Here is a 20,000-nt window from a genome sequence, read left to right on the forward strand (position 1 = left end):
CTTCTGGCAGCTGGCCACTGTTAACAGTATAAAGGTATTGTTAGTGTTGCCAATGAAATGAACTAATACATTATTTGTCTGTTTATGGTCAAACTGGTTGGTTAGAATTCCAATGGAAACCATGTGGTTCAGTTGGAATGCAAGTAGGAATCAGTTTGAAAGGGAAGTGTGGAAACAGATAGCAGATCTACAAGCTCACGATGTGACGCGCTGTGAGCTTGTATATCTGCTATTTTTGAATAGCCAAAGTATAAAATATGGTTAAACTCTAAAATGACACGGATGCTTTCCCGGCTTTAATGGGTTGATATTTGTGTTGTTATAGCACCACAATCTCTCCATTGAAATGTGTGGTTGTGTTTCCTATATGTAAGTCAAACAAAGCACTGATAGTGCTTTGTATGACAGTCATATGCAGCCAAATGGGATCCTATAACTCTTACCGGCACATGGCTCACAGAGGACCAGGAGCAGGTTGACGGAGGCCCATTCAGGGTTCGCCGCTCCACAGTCACCACAGACCTTGTTGAAGGGGCTCTCCCACAGCCGTTGCGCCACCTGGCTGCAGGACAGGGCACTGCGGATGGTGGCGTTCAGGCGGTCCAGCCAGACAGGCAGGTCCTTGGACGACTCAACAGAAAAACTGAAACAGGAAGACAGTTGCGGAGGCGAGTCAGAACGATCGTTGGGGAAATTCCAGGAAAGCGAAATATCAAGGAAGGAAATGGAATCAGAGCAAGAAAGCAAAATTATGACAGACAGACAGACAGACAGACAGACAGACAGACAGACAGACAGACAGACAGACAGACAGACAGACAGACAGATAGACAGACAGTCAGACAGATACCTTTATTGATCCCGCGGGGGAATTTCAGTCGCCCAGAGGCAGCACAGCAGTTAAGAGTTACAAAGTTACAGATACAGAGTAAGGAAAGTACTGTCGGATACAACAATACAGAGGTAAGAAATAACAATAAGAAGCGTCATCAAACAGTATACAAAAGAATACACCTAGGCTATACAACTATCCTGCACTATGCAGAAAAACAAGAACAACCAGAGGTTACAGCGTCCTCACAGTGTCCCGCCCAACAACAAAAACAACACATGAAAGTGTCAAGTGACAAACTGCGCAAGCAGTGACCCACAAACGTGTCTGCGACCCACAAATGGGTCCCGACCCACTGTTTGGGAAACAGTGGTCTAATTGAGGCTGTTATCTGGATGGAACCAGTGCTGAAACGTGTCCAACATAGGGCTAGAAGAGGGCCAGCTATGGTCATACAATTGGCTGAGATCTGGCCATGTCATGCATGGGCCATATGTGGCCCAGAAATCTGGCTGAGATCTGGGTCACTCCCTGAGTGCCGTCATGCAATGCCTTATATGGGCTGAGTGTAAGTGGTCTGTGTGGCCCGGGCAATTTTGCAATGTGTGTAAAATGCTGTAGAGACAGCACATGCAGGCAGTGAGCAGGGGAAATGTCTACCTGTTAGGCCATTATTTTATGGCAGCACTTTATGTAGTTAGGCCCTGCCCTACCATAAAGTGCTGGCCTCATGCAAAGAGGTCAATGTCACTGTGAACAACACACCAGAGCACATATCGTTGCTGTCGGGCAGAAATCTCTCATCTCCATATTTTAACTTTTTGTGTTTTTTTCGTAAACTACTGTAACGCCCTACTTGATCATACTATACAGGATCACACAAAAGCATCAAAAGTAGCAGATCAGCTCGAAACGCGGTGCTAAGTGACGCGTTTTGAGCTTGCAGAGCTGCTACTTTTGCTGTTTTTGAATTTGAATCCTGAAAAGTGACAGATTTGGACATACAATATGAGGTTCCCACCCGACAGAGACGATATTCACTTTTACTCGTACCTGATCTCCACTTAGAGGAGTAGGAGCATCTCCCGCAACATGCCCTCTTTGAGTTCAGTGTTACAATGCTGAATTGGAACGTGGTTGCACTCTATTTTAATGACGTGACCCGCACGTCACTTAACACCTACACTACAGGTCACACAATGGACAATTGATATGCATCTAGGCTCATGTTAATCCACCTGGTGTGAGTCGGGAGCCTTTGTAAACTTTGTCGAGGTGTGCATTTAAAGTTGTTTTAAATCTATGCGTGTGCCTGCCTGCGCGTGCTCCTGGTCAAATAGGTTCCTGCACGGCGTGCAAGGCCGTCCCATGAGCAATGCAACCCTGGTTACACCTACTGGTGACTTTTGTAAAGACATGTAGAACACAAATTGATGACCGATGGTCTCTCTGGTAGGAGACTCAAAGGAAACTACATTAGCTTCTTTCCTCTGGTAATCAAATTATTGGCTTGGGAATGGGCCAAAAACAGAAAAATATCCATGAATTCAATGCTTCATGGGGTGTGTAATTGATAGAAAATAAGTAATTATTTTGGGTGAACTACTCCTTTAAGTCTGCTAAATGCCAAAATTCTTGATTCTGGATATTAAAGATATCAGAACTGCAGCTAAAGATGATGACGAACTATGAACAAGCATTTGGGACAGACACAAGGCACAGGCTAAATACATGAATAACGATGTGATGGGGGACAGCTGGTGGAGCAGACTGCAGGACACAGATGGGGGAATCAGAGGGGCATTTAGTGGCTAAAGCAGAACACCACCAGAGCACACATTCTGGCGACGGAAGAAAAGACACATATTAATCCATTAAGACCGGGAAAGAATCTGTGTCATTTTAGATTTCCTCGGCTGTCTGTGAGACGCGCTATGAGCTTGTAGATCTGCTATTTTTGAAAAATCGTGAAAATGTGTGCAAATCTTTGAATATATATATATACATTTTAACTCAAATCTTTGCTTCTGGGGGTCCCTGGAACAAATGCATATCATTTTGGGGGTCTTTGACATGAAAAATGTTTGAGAACCACTGATATAGGCCTATAGCAACATAAGTTTACCCCAAAAAAAGTAAGGATTTCGAAGACATTTGTAGAATCCCCAGAAGCAAAGATTTGAGTTACAAATGTTCGCTTTGAAAAATATATATATATATTCAAAGATTTGCATAAATGTTCAAGATTTTTTGAAAAAAAATGCAGATCTACAAGCTTGTAGGACGGCACTCGGTGCCACGCTACAAGCTTGTAGATCTGCCATTTTTGAATAGCCGAAGAAATCTAAAAATGACTCACAGATGCGTTCACCAAAGAAAGAGAACAGAAGAACGTTGATGAAAGCTGAGAAGAAATTAGATGAGGTGAAAAAAAAAAATAGACCGAGGTAGCCTATATAGTTTACACGTACTTGAATATTTTGTATGGAGTCATTAGGCTGAAGCTGTGTTTTCCGGTCTGTTTCACTGATGCCAACTTCAGTGAAATGAAGAAAGAACCTACACCCAACTGGTAGTCCTGGAATACATTAAATGCACAATCAGTTATCCAAACATAAACAATGGGTAAGCCCCACCACAAAAACATAATTATTGCAATGGTGACATATTTTCAGTCAACAATTGCATTTGCTGTGCATTAACTATGTATATACAACTTAAAACTAAAAGTTGTATGTTAAAATTGTTTTTCGAAACCCTGGAATAAAGGAGACCTAAGATGGGTTAAAGCAGCGCTACTCAACCCGCGGCCCGCGGGCCGCATGCGGCCCCAACGCAGCGTCTTGGCGGCCCCTTGTGGTCAAACCCCCCCCCCCCAAAAAAAAAGGCCTGGCCTGTCCCCGACTAAGGATTTGTTTAGTCAAATCTAATTGGCGACTAATTGCCAATAGTCGACTGGCCAAAATACATTTTATTTCATTTGTGTCTCCAGCAGAGTTTCTAGTGTCTCTATCTCTCTCTGGAAGAGGTTGCACATGAACTCTGCAGCCGCACTGAGGCGCCCCAACACAAACAATACCAATACAAAGACGAGGAATAAGAAGAATAAAGTGGAAGTTACGTGTGGTTGCAGGTTTAGACTTGGCCAAAAAACTATTTAAAACATTTTTGGCCATTAAAGAAAATAAAAATAAAAAAATCGACTAGAGTCGACTAAGAGACACGCAGTCGACTCGGACCCCCCGCGACTAACCAGTCGACTAGTCGACTTAGTCGAGGTCAGGCCTACAGAATACAGACAATTATTTTAACAAACAATGGCAACTTTAATTGTTTAAAAACATTGTGTTCTTGTGTATTTACCTCCTTATTATGGTAAACCCAGAGGTCATGACCCCAGATAGCAACATATGCTCGGCTTCGAGGATCCTTGATAGTGATTGGCCGATGGAGTTCTGGAGGGGTGGGGCTAGCCTGGCCACGAGTTGCGAGGAGAGAAGATACCCAGGCTTCTTGCACCGCTAGAATGAGGGAAAAAAGCAAATGTTATATTCTTTAATTTACAATAACAATTTAGACAGACGCTCTCATCCTGTGCGACACATTGCAAGATTAGAGCAAATTATATTAAATGTTAAATGTTCATGTAAGTAAAGTGATACAAGGTAAACATCAAACCTAGCATCTGTCTTATACGAACATCTAAATAACAGAATTGACCTTTGTGGTCAAGGAAAACAGTACTATCTACTGTATATAACATACTGTACATGTCATAGCATATTTGAACAAGTAACCAACATACATCTTCATAGTTTAACTAGCAACTATCAAAAATAGGCGACAAGACGTGATGCAAGGAGAGAAGGTGAGGTGGAGTCTGCAGAGGTGATAGTTTTCAGACTGCGGCGGAAAATGGGGAGTGAGTTTGTCAAACAATTTAAACAATTTAAAGACTGACATTATTCAAGCGTAGATCATACTGTAAATCAGTTTGCATGAGACATTAAATTTTTGGACTGTGCAAAATCTAATAAATGTTGCTCCGATGATGTCATTTTAGGAAAATTCAAATGGCAAGCTTTCTCCTCCTGGAGTCCCATCTTCACCTCATGACAAATGTGCTCAAATGTTAGGCTATTCATTTGTTGTGGCCTAAGGTCTTTGCTAAATCTTGCTTATCGCTTAGTCTAAACATGGAGGTTTTGGGTGTATTTGAAGGATGTTTGAAGGAAGTTTTTTTGTATTTATTTTTTTATGGAATCTCTAGAATAGAACCCAGTAGAATAGAATCTCCTACCATCACTGTGGGCCATGAAGTCATAGTGTTTCTTCTTGAAGTAGATGGAAAATCGTCCCTTGTCCTGCTTCTTTATGTTAGTGATGTTGGAGACATGGAACACCACCTCACTGAACTTATCCTGGAAAGGCAAAACAAAACTGTTGGTGGACAGTGATGGACCAGAAGGCAAAGCCGGTTCAGATTTTTTTTAAAGGGACACAGTACTTTTAATGGGCATTTCAGTTATGTTTCTATGGTTAGGGTTACACTATTTAAGATACAACCCATATTGGCTTTGTGGAGTTGTGATGTCACTGGAAATGATGACGCAAGATGAGACTATACTCACCAAAAACTACACAAAAGCTGAAAGATCTATCTTGAACATGCACTTTAAATGTATCAAGACCTTTAAATCATATCATGCGCTTTAAATCATATAAGATTTTAAGGAGTTTGTGTGTGGGCACTTCATTTCGGGTTTGCACTAAAGCAGAACCATGGGCAATTACAGAATTATGGTCCGATGTAAAAAAAAAAACACCAAATAGTAATAAAATAAAAGAATAGAGTACCACAATGGTTGTTTTTAAAGCATGTTGCTAAAATGTAATGGCCCAGAATTACTTTTAGTTTTAGACAGAGTGTCGGAGACACACCCAGAGAAATGTACTCACTGTGCGCTTCTTCCACAGAGACATGAGTTGTCCGTCCAGCGTTGCCCAGAGGACACTGTGTCTGCAGGACCAATGCAACGGACAATGGAAACAATTACATCTCGGCTGTAAGTATCTGCACCAGCGGGGTCTTCAGATACAGGGGGTCCGGGACCCCTATGGGGTCCTCAGAGTTACTACGTGGGGGCCGCCAAATCTTTGTGTGATAGGATACTTCTTTTTACATTAACCACTTTAAGATAGGGGCGGCCATAGCTGAGTGGTTAGTGAGCCCGCCTAGGGAGCCAGAGGCCCTGGTTGCCCCAGGTATGATTCCAGGCCAGGCCAGCAAATGTGTCGATTAAATGAAATATGTCCCTGAGCAAGACTCTTAACCCCTAATTGCTCACAGGCCCTCATTGGAAACAAGAACGCAAGGACTTTCATGAACGTGCGTTCCTGTTAAAGGAATTATCCTATCCTTAACCTTAGCATCCCTATTCTGAGGAGAACCTTGCCGAAAATGGCAGATCTACAAGCTCACAACGCTTCGCGCTGCGAGGCGTTGTGAGCTTGTAGATCTGCCATTTTCGGCAAAGAGTTTTGGTGTAGAGGGGAAAAAAGAGCAGACCAAGGACAGAGTATACTAAGTATTGAGGGTTTAGGTGGTTAAATGTCTGAAAATACACATTAACACGAATCCAACATGCTAGTGCTGTCAAACAAGTCTATGAAGCTATCTATGAAAACTATGAAAAAGTCTAATCTGCGGCACAATCGTATACAATATGCAGTGGGGGGGGGGGGGGGGGGGGGTCCCTGCTTCATCTCTCTCAGCAAAGGGGTCCTTGACCTTGGCCTGAAAAACGTTGAAGACCCCTGATCTACAGTATATGTATCAAACTATGTAATGTCTATATCTTATCTATCTTACTGCCTGTCTGTATATCTCTGTGTGTCATACCGGAATCCTTTCCATACATCCAGCCAGCTGGTTTGGGACACATCACTTTTCACCTGCTGCTGGGGAGTCGAACCTCCCTTCTTTCTTGACACACGAATTGTCGCAGCCCTGGAAGCCAGACACGCACACACACACACACGCACACGCACACGCACATGCAAACGCACACACAGGCGTTGAGAATACTTCGTTGAGAGTACTTCGATGAAATTATGATATTGTTTTGTTATGTAAACACAGGGCAAAGTTATACTATGCCTTTAACCATTTAAACCTGAATTATACTTAATTGTGTCACATGGCATAAATACCCTATAAGTTCACATATATGTATATATGTGAGCTTGTTGATTGGCTATTTTTGCCTCACGACACCGGCATATGACGGACTATAAATTAAAGCACATATAGGCCTATAGCTTGTTGACAATTTTCGGCTATAATGACATGCCCAAAATAGGAACCCCAGAAGGGTTCATGTGGTTTAACCCTAAACCTAATCTTAACCCTATACACCAAGCTCACTGAGTCAACGTGGTCCACAGCAGGTTACCCTCTGCATTGCATCTGGATGTACTTGAACAAAATACTATGTACAGGATGAGAATGTGTTGAATACTGGCACACAGTCAGACAGAAAGAAAGAAAGGGGAAAGACTGTGAAATAAATCTGTGTATGGACATGATCATTGAGTGGAACTGTGTGTGTGTGTGTCGTGTGTGTGTGTGTGTGTGTGTGTGTGTGTGTGTGTGTGTGTGTGTGTGTGTGTGTGTGTGTGTGTGTGTGTGTACCTCGGGGTCTTCTGCTTGCGGGCATTATTGCCCTGCCCTTGTGATTGGTTGGCAGTGTTGGGAGGGGGAGGGGGTGGGGGTGCCCGACTGGGTTTCAGACGAATACGATCCGCTTGGCCGCTTGGAGGTCTGCAACATAAACGGTATACGTGATTTACAGTAGTTGCACACACACTACACACGCACACAAGCACACAAGCACACACACACACACACACACACACACACACACACCGCATGCATTTTCAGAGCATGTTTTTATGATCAATCAATCGATTGTGTTCCGGCTTGGATCATCTACCATGAAATTTTTTACATTAACCCATTAAAACTGGGAACACATCAGTGTAACCACTTAAACCATTATTTTATACTTTGGCTATTCAAAAATCGTGAAAATTAGCTTCCGGGCGTCCTTGGAACAACATATTTTTAGATGGGGGTCCGCAGCCAAATACATATAATTTTGGGGGTCTCCGACACTCTGTCTAAATAATTTTGCCAATTATTTGGGGCAAATTTGCAATGGGCCAGGCCACAGGTTGGGAACCGCTGTCCTATCTGTTTTATTTACCCATTGGTGTTGGCAGTGCAAGTAGGGACGGGACTTTTTTCAAGTTCTCCTGACGTCGGCCTATCAGCATCAGAGGAGGCAGGGACAGCTCCTGAATCTTCTTCCTCATTGGACGACTCTGTGTCGGGGTCCTCCTCACCGCCCCAACCGGCCAGCACAGTGATGTAGGGATCCTGACCTTTTATGGTCATGGGGGAGGGACTGGAAGCTAAGCGCAGAAAGCAAGTAGGGGTCAGACAGCTATAGGAGCCAAAAGCCAGTGGTTCGCAAAGTGCGGTCCGGGGACCCCCAGGGGTCCTTGAGTGGGTTCCAGGGGGTCCCCTGCAAAAGTAGTTAATAATTGATGCTTTATTATAGCATCAAAATCAGTTCACCCACTTTAACCCCAAATATTGAAAATAGACGATCTAATAGCTCACAACGCGTCGCATCGCTTAAAGATCTGCTTTTTCCCCCCGGCTGGTCATTGACATGAAAAGCCACTGCCAAAAGCAACACTTCTAGGATTAGTAAAGTAGTGCATAACTAGAAAAAGTGCACCTCGGAACACAGCTCTCCCGCTAGGTCAGGTAGGTTATTGTGGCCTCCTGGTGGCGCTATAGTTGGCCAATACGAAAAGGGTGCCATTTCTTCCTCGGCCTAGTGAGAATGTGCGTTCAGAAGTTCACGGAAATCACACGCTGCGTTCATGATTTGAGGCATTTTGTTCAAAACGGACCAATCCTGCAAACTTTGGAAGCCAATGCAATGTTAGCCAACAAGTAAGACGCGCGAACGCTGGAAGCGAACGCAGCTCGAAAATATTGTGTATTTACGGACTTGTAATCCGTGTTATTTCACCGTGATGGGGAGAGAACATTGACTGTGTGTGTGTGTGTGTGTGTGTGTGTGTGTGTGTGTGTGTGTGTGTGTGTGTGAGTGTGTGTGTGTGTGTGTGTGTGTGTGTGTGTGTGTGTGTGTGTGTGTGTGTGTGTGTGTATGTGTGTGTGTGTGTGTGTGTGTGTGTGTGTGTGTGTTTTGCAGGCTGTTGTGCATTTTAATCAGAGCATTGTCTAAATTCCTGCACTCCTCCTTCCGCGTTCGCAATCAGGATGGAATATGAAAAATCGGACAGATCCATCTTGATCACATGACTATAGAGATACTCTGTACTGATTTGCGTGATATTATGCGTAATATTAAAACATTTGTTTTGCAAAAATCAGCCTCCTGGTGGCGCTATAACAGGCCGATCTGAAAAATTCACACACATGCGCGCGGGCGCACGCATGGACGGACGGACAGAGGGACAGACGGACGGACGGACGGACGAACGGACGGACAGGGTGCAAAACATAGCCTCGGCCATGCTTTCGGCCTGGCGGAGACAATTAATTATTCAATACCTTCATCCATTGGTCCAGGACTGATGGGGACCTCTGCTGGTGGGAAGTTCAGAAGCGCAGTCTGGTCCATGGAGGGGTCCAATGTAGCCATCACCATCCTGGACAAGGCCTCAACATCTGGAACGGTTTATCATTATCATCATCATCATTATTCTTATTATTTATTATTCTTATTATTGATTGATTGATTGATTGATTGATTGATTGATTGATTGATTGATTGATTGATTGATTGATTGATTGATTGATTGATTGATTGATTGATTGATTGATTTACCTGTGTGGCTGCCGGCCACAGGCGTAGGGAGAGAGGGAGGGCGATGCATCTGGTTCGTGGGAGCAGTGGTTGAGGGCATGGTCACTGAGGGCATTGTGACCGCCATAGGACCCAGGTTAGGATGATGAAACATGGCAACATTAGGGTCGTAAGCAACGCTAGCAGCCCCTGCTAAGCCTGGCATATGTGTGGGTATGGAGCTATTGAAGCTAGCTGCACCTGAGTATGGCCAAGCATCGGTACTAGGGCCATGAACGGCATTGGGTGGCATGGCCACTGTGGGGCAGGGAACGATCCCTGCAAAGCTTGGAATATGGGTGGCCAAAGAGCTAACTATGTTGTCTAAGCTAGGTGCATCGGAGCCAGAAGTAACAGGGTCAAGAGTTGGTGCGCTAGCAACAGTAGCAGGGTTGGCGACAGAGTTAACGACCCCTGCTAGGCTAGGTATATGAGTTGCTACACTGCTAGCCATGCTATCTAGGTTAGGCGGACCTGGGCTTGGCGTAGCGGCAGCGGATGGAGGGTTGGGAGGAATGCCGGCAATGGAATTAGCAACCCCAGCCAGACTGGGGATGTTGAATGAGATGATGTTTGCCACGCTAGCCAGGCTGAGGTTGGCTGGGTCCGACCCATTGATGAAAGGAGGAAGAAGATTATCGTTTCCTGAGAGAGAAGGATGGAAGAAAAGTTCAGGACTTAAAAACACCACATGTTATGCTGATCAATCCAAGGAGAACTGAATGGAAGCACTCAACCAGTGTTGATTGCGTCGACTAAAACTATGACGAAAAATGTTCGTAGACTACCTTTTTTCACTGACGAAAACAAATAAAAAACTAAGCTATGATGACTATAACTAAGACTAAATATATTGACAATTTCGTCAACAAATAAAAACTAGACTACAATGTTAGTGAGGGACTAGTGGAGAGAAGAGATCCAGTAGAACTAAGACAAGTCATTTTATGTTTGTTTGCGCTCGGGTGTTGCGTTCTGAAAATAGCAGATCTACAAGCACACAACGCGCCTCGCTGCGACGCGTTGTGAGCTTGTAGATCGGCTATTTTCAGCATGCAACCAAGTGTAAAATCAGCCATTACGACGCCATCAAGGCACCGCCAAAATACATTATATAGTCAACTAAATCAACTAGTCGACTAAAATAATAACTAATATTTTTCTAATCAATCTTCATTCAGTGAGTAGATCTAGTACTTTTATTAAATTCGTACAATCTTGCAAAGCTTATCAGTGTAGTTTCCAGTTGTTTTGTATTATACTGAATATAAAACATTCAGCATGTATAGATGATATATATTCAGCAGATCATCCTATAATGCATAATGCATAATGTTGTGTATATTTTAATATACTGTATGACAGCATACTCAGTAAGTTAATAAGGTAAAAGTAACCATTACTTCAACGGTTAAGACTGCATCGTAGCCTCGCGTGGCCAGACAATATCACACGACACACTGCGTGGATATTAGTCTGGTCCCTATCAACGATAGATTTTTTTCCAAGGGGCGGTTACAAAAAGATCCAAATGGACTCTATTGGTTAGACCTAAACCAATCAGAGCAGTGCTTCCTTGTACGAACCAATCAGAGCAGTGCTTCCTTGTACGTCATTGCTCCAAATAAGGTGATAAGCCCGCCCACATTTGGATACTGGGCCCTGATTGGTCCCTCACGACTTCGGAGGGAGCGAAATGAAATCTCTATTGAGGGGGGCAGACCTAATCTGCCGAGGGCTAAAGTGCGATGCAATTTTGCAAAGGCAGATTCGTCTGGAACCAGGCTAACTGCATCGTCCACTGGTTGGTGTATGGTAATTCAGCAGTTGTAGATGCAACATTTTCCAAGAGCTATTATTTATTTATATATTTATTATTTGGTCAGAAATTGTACTTTCAAAAACCGAAAAACGACTAGTTTCGATTTTTGACGTTCCTTAAATCAGTTGTTCTCAAAGTGGTGTCCAGGGACCCTTGGTGGGGGGGGGGGGGGTTCCAGGGGGTGTCCAGTGAAATCATTCTAACCACTTTATCTTTATATGTTGGCTATTCAAAAATAGCACAAATACAAGCTCACAGGGCATCACTTCGTGCCGCGCTGAGAGCTTGTACATCTGCTATTTCTTTATTATTGTATGTATCTTTTAAACATATCTGGTCCACGGCTAAATACATATCAATAAGGGCGTCCTTGACATGAAAAGGTTTGAGATGGTTCTCAAACCTTTTCATGTCAAGGACCCCCAAATCTACCTTAAATCTCTGTGTTTTTCTTAAACTGGTTATAACTGCATGCCAGTGAGTTATTATCATGACACATGATGACTCATGCTAATGACAGTGCAGTAAAGGCCATAGTTCAGAAGCTGTCAGTATTTCCAATTTCCAATACTTTTACTTCTACCCCACTACAGCTCAGAGGCAAATATTGTACTTTTACTCCTCTACAATTATTTGAAAACTTTAGTTACTACTGTAGTTACTTTTCAGATATAAATTATGATATTATGAAACATACATTAACCACTTTAGCCCTATTTTATACATAGGCTATTTGAAAATACCTGATCTACAATCTCACAACACATCGCGACACGTTGTGATCGTATGACGAAGTATAAAATAGGACTTATGTTGTTAAAGGCCAATCAGTTTTAGTTTGTGAAAATACACATGGTCAAAACAACCAAATGAAATTTGGAATTGAGTCACACGACACAGGAAAGACAATACAATACTGTAGTGCTGTCTTATTGGTAGAATACCTAAGACCTGTTTATAGAGAGAGAGAGAGAGAGAGAGAGAGAGAGAGAGAGAGAGAGAGAGAGAGAGAGAGAGAGAGAGAGAGAGAGAGAGAGAGAGAGAGAGAGAGAGAGAGAGAGAGAGAGATGGCATGCATCAGTCAAGATGGAAAAATAGAAGGCTAATTACCGCCTGCGTAAAGCTGTCTTTTTATGGATAATCACCTTTGTCTGGCCAAAACCGGTTTGAATGTTTAATGAAACTATTGTTCAGAAGTTAACCCTGGTAAGGGTGTTTTGTTCATAATCAACCAGGAAAGCATATACTAAGGCCACATTAATGGCAAATTGAACTCAGTTTAGCACAGTCCTTATTCATCAAGGCCTAGCTATCAACACTTAAAGTTAACCACTTTCAAGTGTTCCTATTTTGGGCATGTCATGTCACAATTTTTTTTTTTTTAAATAGTTAAAATAGCTGATGAACAAGCTCAGAAGAATACCTAACAACCAGGCAGAGCCGTCTGGGAGAAATGCGGGGCCCTGTGCGAAGTCCACGACGCGCGTGTGCGTGATTTTTTTTTGCGGTTTCGGGTGGATATTTCCGAGTTTTTGGTGGTTATTTGCGTCAATTTTTTTGTATAACTTTTAATAAATGTGATTCTGTTCACTTTTCTTTTTTCTTTTTTTTCGGGGCTCCCCCAAGTGCGGGGCCCTGTGCGGCCGCACCGCTCGCACTACCCTTCCTGCGGCCCTGCAACCAGGCCAGCTGGCTCAACTTCAACATGCCTTGCTCAAGGGAATTTGATAGAGAGAGTATATAGTTGTTGTGAGAGCTTTAGGTTTTAGGTTAAGAAGAGGTCATGAAGATGACCGGACGAACATGTATTGACATCGAAACGTCACATTTATTTGCCTGCACCCTGTTAATAAAAGAAAGGCTTCAATTGTCCGAGTTTTCTCCAGTGCCTTCTTTCTTCATGCCCTACGAGTACTGCTCCTGAGATGCACCAGACCAGCCTGAACCTAGCTGGCTTGATGCGCGGTGGAACCCCTCATTCTTCCAGAGCTTTAGGTTACTTTGCTGTGATTTTTCCACATTGCCTGTGGGTCTGAATTGATAACCCTCAATTAAGGTGTCATCTCTCAAATTAGCTTCTCTGTCACACATGGCACTGTTCCATTACTCTCAGCTGTTTAACCAGCCGAGCTGGTTTCTTAATTCTGCTAAAGCTACTGTATGCAGCAGGGTTGGTTTGGTACAGTACAGGTATGTGACTTCTGCCATGTACTCTGTTACAGTTTACTACTGGATGAGATGCTGTCATTAAATACTCCATGAATTCACTTTGTAATGTAAACTGAATTATTTCAGGTCTACTGCTCTTACTGTATATCTAAAACAGAACACGTATAGTAGGTAAAGCTGGCAGGCTAGAGTAACTAGTGGACTGGTTATTTGTGACTCTCCAGCTCCTCTGTAGCGTGACAACTAGCTGGCATGACATGACATGACATTATCTTTAAGCTCTAGATAGAACAAGAATAGTGGCTAACACTGTTAACAATCATGCTTGCCAGCCTGACAACTGTTATCATTGACATTTGGAATGCTGGAATGCATAATTTATAGGGAACCGATTCTAGTCTCCGGTCCAGCTGCTTATGTGCGCAGTAGAAGCAATTCATAGTTAAGAGTACAACAGTTTAGGCATTTAGCAGACGCTCTTAATCCAGAGCGATTTACAGTAAGGCTTTAAAGCCCCAGACAAGACATGCGATATTCTTGTGTCTCTAGAATGGACATGAATGATAAAGATTAATAGATTAAACACTGTGTAAGGTAAAGAAGCTTATTTTTATTTATTTTTTGACTCCAAAGCAATAGACAAACAAGACTGAGTCTAAATGCCCTGCTAGTAGCCCTTTGAGCAGTGATTATCAAACCTTTTAATTTCAAGGACCTCCAGTTTGGTAGGTATGCATTAGGCCACATAACTTTGAGAGTGTACAATATGGAACCGTAAGGGTCCATTTGGTTCCATTTGTACACTCTCGTGTACAGTCAGACCGGTAAGGGTGCATTTGGTTCCTAAATATCTTCAGCTGGGGAACTCCCTGTAACCCCCTCAAGGACCCCTGGAGGTCCCCAGAGACCCCACTTTGAGAACCCCTGCCTTAGAGGTCGTGCTGTTCCAAACTTCATGACAAACTGCCCAGTAGTTTTTCCTCTTGTGTGCAAGTGGACATTTTGACCTAAAGGGCTGGTAAAGTGTTGGATGGACCAACCATCCGTATATAAAAATATGACCGTAGCAAATGTGTACTAACATTAGACCAGCTGATTGTTACTGCCAACAGGCCTGCCACGCCCCCGCCTAATGAAGGTCCGAGTGACCGAAACGTTGTATCCCTATATTAATACATTTTTGTAAGTGAAGACCGTGTGCGGGACTTTTTTTTACTCTTCAAGTTCATTACTCCGACGCACCTGTCCGTCTCCGTAGGTGTGCAAAACGCTTTTTCTTCTAAAAATGTTACATGGAAATATTTGTGCGTGCGTGCTGTGTTGTGTTCCGTTTGTATTTTATATACTGTACCTGTGCTGCTATAGACACCATTAGATGAGGCAGGCTGCAAATGATCATCAGTCAGGTCACTGTGAAATAGACAGGGGACATATAAGGTTTCTGTCACTCAGTAATTCAATCAATAATTGTGCCCAATAGTACCTCCTTGTTTACAAATTTGCATTAAAAAAACTAATTTAAGTAAGTAAGTTTTTTGAAAATCATCTATTTGATCAATTTGCAAATGTGTGTGTGTATTTAGTGCACTATAGGCTACTTATAGTATATACTTGACTAGACTACCAGTACTATAGACATCAATTTCACAGTAAGTCAGTGTTGTGTACATGTAAATAAATAGTGTTTGGACCTGTCTAGTGACTGCTGACTGTTCATTCTGTCTCTTTTATATCGAGCTCTTGGCTTTGGAACAGGAAGATCTGAAGACATCTGTGGCACAGAGAGCGAGAGAGAGAGAGAGAGAGAGAGAGAGAGAGAGAGAGAGAGAGAGAGAGAGAGAGAGAGAGAGAGAGAGAGAGAGAGAGAGAGAGAGAAGCAGGCAGGCAGGCAGGCCAAGGGAAGATAATTTATTAGTGGTTTATGGCTAAACCAGGAACCTGTTAAAAACCACAAATAACTGTTGTTATCACTGTTACTTTTCAGGAAATGGTAAAAAAAAGAAAAAAAAGAAAGAAAGAACCTGTGTTCCAATGGATCCAATGTATAGTAGTCACAACTTAATACCTTTCATTGGTTTATTTATAAAACCCACAGACAGATTTAACCATTTTGTTTCAGTCGCACACACTTGTACGACACATTTCTATCAGGAGTTGTCAAGAAGAATAGAATCAATCTCTCTGACAAGGATTTAATGACATCACAGATTTTTTTGCTATTTGAGTTATGCCTATTCACAACCAAATTGAGTAATGCAAAATTAATGTTATAAGATCTTTGCTTTATTATTATTATTATTTTAATATTTATTATACCGTTTTTGGGGGGTTTGGGGGCTTTTATGCCTTTATTTATAGGACAGTAGACTGACAGGAAATGGGGAGAGAGATGGGGAGTGACACGCAACAAAGGTCGTCGGGATCGGGACTCGAACCCGCGACATGCTGTCAGGCTGGCATTGCAGCCTAGGGTGCCTGGACCGCTACGCTCAGCCCAGGCCAATAATACTCATATTAATAATTAATCATTAATTCATGATATCAATAGCACAGAGGCTGTCAGGTAGAAATAACAAGCGTGTCTTACTCAAACTGTTATCTCACAATGTACACTTGTATACATTGTATACTGTACACGATGGGTAGCAATGAGTTACTCAGTTACATTTACTTAAGAAACCTTTTGAATAAATTGTACTTGTAAGTAGTTTTAATGCAACATACCTATCACTTTTACTCAAGTATATTTGTAAAGTCTACATTTTTCAAATGATTTGGCTACATTCCACTTGTTACTTTTAATAAATTCTTATGAAATGCATGTTATAATAATTGTTTAATTCGCTCAGAGATAATTCAGCCAAATTTGTATTTCGTATGACATACAAAGTCAGTACTTGAGTAGTCTTTTCACTATAGATATGTTCTTACTCAAGTAAGTAATATTATATATCATTATCACTATATCATTATGTTAGTATTGTATCTTTATCTTTATTATTGTCATTAAAGTGCAGTATGTTGCCTTTAGGATAGTATTACTGACCTTCCCACAGTTGCATTTCGCTGCCTGTAGTACCTTTATTAGTATTGACAAATAAACCTAGTTGATTCTTGATTATTGTTCAAATAGACTTTAGTTGAATAACAAAAAGTGGAAGATTCTATTACTTACTTTTTAAATATTTTCTGCTGTCACTCAATGTTTAGAGTTTGGTTTCCTTTTCCACACAAACACCACAGCCACCCCTTCTCTGTCAGAACTTATTTCCTTGTAGTACACTTTAGAAGGGTTGTTACCAGAACCTATAGCTTCCCACTCTTCCTTATGTCCGCCCTCTGTGTTTGCTTTGCTAGTTTTGTCTCTCCGGTCTCTGTTGTCTGTGAATGACCCTGGCAGTCAGCCAGCTGTAAACACGTGGATCCACCTGTCTTAACTGATGATGTCGTCAGTGCCTGCACTGTAAAAAATATGCTCTGGTGGAAAAAACGTAGCCGACTTGCCTTTTCTCATGCAGATGAGCTGAAACGTGACTCAGCATGGGTAAAAGATGTGTTGTTACAGTATGTATGTGCATCAAATGATTATTTTCTTAGCGATTATACTTGTTGTGATTCATCAAATAATCAAGAAGCATGGTTTTGGAGATTGTTTTAAATATCAACAAATCAACACAAACATTATTGATTTTATATAATCGACCAAATTGATCAGTCTGATTAACGGCTTGTTGAACTTCCTTGTACAAGTGTCGTGCAAAAATAGCAAACATTGCTGATACAGCTACAAGCTCACAGCGTGTCACATTGGGACGCGTTGTGAGCTTGTAGATCTGCTATTTTTGAAAATAAATATTTTGTTATAAATAAGAAATTAATTTGATTACTTAGTTTGATTAACTGTTGCATCCCTTGCTGGAAACGGATATCCAGTGTGTTCTGTTGGAAACCAGCTCTGTGACTTTTTAGCTGTCCTACAAAAGTATATGTTGGTTGGAGTCCTAACTGTTTTTACAGCATGGCACCTAGGGGGCGAGCCGTCTAGAACAGCGATTCACAACCTTTTATTTATTTCAAGAACCCCCAGTTTTATATGCATTAGGCCACAAACTCCCATTTTATAATTTTTTTTAAATGGAATGGAATGAAATGGAACATCAATCTACACTGTAAACTCTGTTATCTGTTATCTCTGTGAGTGTACAAAAGGAACCCAATGGACCAGTAAGGATCCATTTGGACCTTGGTGGTCCCCGGATCCGAAGTTGAGAAACAGTGGTCACAATCCAAGCCGGTATTAGACCTCGTCTTCTTTTCATCTCTGTCTTTGTCATTTCCAGGTCTATCGGTACTAATCAAGTCTGTGCCACAGGTATGGAGGGGCTATGCTAAAAGCCAATACATTATTACCAAGTCCCCTTATTCAGAAGAGAAAACGGGTCAATCAATTTAATTATTTAAGTAAAGAAACATTCTTCTGTAAAGCGACTTACAGTAAGCAAGGTAAACACACACATCAAATGCCGAGAGACATAAGTACTGTATTCCCATAAGTGTACTTTTTATTGTAAAACCGTTTTCATTTGATCATTCTTTTAAGGAGTATTTGCCGACCTAGATTCTTTTTACAGTGTGTTGATGAAATCACTGAGGCATAGATAGCTCCACCTGCCCTACCTGTTAAGCAACAAGTAGTGTTGGTAAAGGGTGTGTGTGTGTGTGTGTGTGTGTGTGTGTGTGTGTGTGTGTGTGTGTGTGTGTGTGTGTGTGTGTGTGTGTGTGTGTGTGTGTGTGTGTGTGTGTGTGTGTGTGTGTGTGTGTGTGTGTGTGTGTGTGTGTGTGTGTGTGTTCTCTCACAGCTCATGGAACAGGATTGTTGTGCAATGGGACACATAAAGTGTCATAAATTCCAAGTACAGCATTATGCTTATGCAGTTAAATTTGCCCCGTGTGGCAGACATACACAATTACAACTTCACTGGCAACTGCTGTATTATCAGTCATTTTATTTTATTAAAAGTCTCTGTCTTACTTTCTCTCTTCTTGCGAACTCTCCTTGCTGCTTTCTTCTAACCACCTTGCAGTTGTGGAAAAAGTACTCACATCTTTTACTTAAGTAGAATTGCAATATAGAAATACTCTGTTACAAGTGAAAGTCTGGAATTAAAAATGTACTTGAGTAAAAGTACAAAAGTATTGACATCAATATGTACTTAAAGTACCAAAAGTAGAAAGTACTCATCATGCAGAATGTCCCATTTGACGTTTTCAAATGCATAAAAAAACTTTCGAAAATAGCAGATCTACAAGCTCACAATGCGTCGCATGGCGACGCATTGTGAGCTTGTAGATCGGCTATTTTCAAATGGCCGAAATGTATATAGGGCTGAAGTGGTTAATGTATGTTTTGTAATAATAATACAAATCTACAAAGTAACTAGTAACTAAAGGTTTCAAATACATGTTGTGGAGTAAAAGTACAATATTTGCCTTTGAGATGTAGTGGAGTAGAATTAAAAGTACTGAAAAGTAGAAATACTCCTGTGAAGTAAAAATACCTCAAAATTGTACTTAAGTACAGTATTTGAGTACATTTACTTATTTACTTTACACCACTGCAACCCTGCCTCTGCCCCCCCCCTCTCTCTCTCTCTCTCTCTCTCTCTCTCTCTCTCTCTCTCTCTCTCTCTCTCTCTCTCTCTCTCTCTCTCTCTGCTGAAAGAGCCCTATGTGCATGGAGATGAAATCCTAGTTTAGCTCCACATCCGGACACACGCACGCACATGCACACAAAGACGCACACATATACACAAAAAGATACTTACAGTATAAACATTCCACAATATTCCACATATTTATAATCTGCTGAGTATGCAGGCTGCAGCACCACAGAGTTACTCACATGTATGTACTCACACACATACTGTATGCATTGTCAGTTTAATTAACGTTGGTGCCATTACACTTTTACTGAACTCCATTTATAATTGCACACTCCACTTCATCTCTCACTGTCTGCATGTAAACACGTGTTGTTGGAAAATGAGACACCAGTTCTTATTGGAAGAAACAGTATATTTTATTTCATTTTATTTTATTACACGGCTTGGTTGAATGCTTGATTCTGATTGGTCAATCGCTCATTTCAGCGCTGTGTTATTTCTGGATAATGACCGATGAGCTCAATAACAGACAAAGGCTCAGAGCCTGCTCATATCAACCTGCGCTG

At 41.8% G+C, this 20,000-nt stretch overlaps 2 protein-coding genes across 3 annotated transcripts in view; one reads left to right on the forward strand and one right to left on the reverse strand.

Annotated features, from left to right (window-relative positions):
* LOC308089694 (arf-GAP with Rho-GAP domain, ANK repeat and PH domain-containing protein 1) overlaps positions 1–17,115 on the reverse strand; it is a 30,693-nt gene extending 13,578 nt beyond the window's left edge. The window contains exons 1-14 of one of the 2 annotated variants that reach the window (XM_080434558.1): positions 16,947–17,115; positions 15,463–15,542; positions 15,123–15,181; positions 9,994–10,425; positions 9,763–9,912; positions 9,486–9,602; positions 8,101–8,308; positions 7,527–7,655; positions 6,735–6,842; positions 5,792–5,852; positions 5,133–5,253; positions 4,196–4,353; positions 3,304–3,410; positions 444–643 (exon numbers count right to left, since the gene is read on the reverse strand). In XM_080434558.1, coding sequence (XP_080290684.1) covers positions 444–643; positions 3,304–3,410; positions 4,196–4,353; positions 5,133–5,253; positions 5,792–5,852; positions 6,735–6,842; positions 7,527–7,655; positions 8,101–8,308; positions 9,486–9,602; positions 9,763–9,912; positions 9,994–10,425; positions 15,123–15,181; positions 15,463–15,542 — 1,930 coding nt within the window. In that variant the 5' untranslated portion in view covers positions 16,947–17,115. Of the gene's footprint in view, positions 1–443; positions 644–3,303; positions 3,411–4,195; positions 4,354–5,132; positions 5,254–5,791; positions 5,853–6,734; positions 6,843–7,526; positions 7,656–8,100; positions 8,309–9,485; positions 9,603–9,762; positions 10,426–15,122; positions 15,182–15,462; positions 15,543–16,946 lie in introns of both variants that reach the window. The other variant, XM_080434557.1, reaches the window with a different exon arrangement.
* LOC308089991 (platelet-derived growth factor receptor beta-like) overlaps positions 1–20,000 on the forward strand; it is a 376,796-nt gene that overhangs the window by 313,126 nt on the left and 43,670 nt on the right. The gene's annotated exons all lie outside the window — the stretch shown is intronic.

Source organism: Gymnoscopelus braueri (genome assembly GCF_963280865.1).
Source record: "Gymnoscopelus braueri genome assembly, chromosome: 8".
NCBI classification, from domain to species: Eukaryota; Metazoa; Chordata; class Actinopteri; order Myctophiformes; family Myctophidae; genus Gymnoscopelus; species Gymnoscopelus braueri.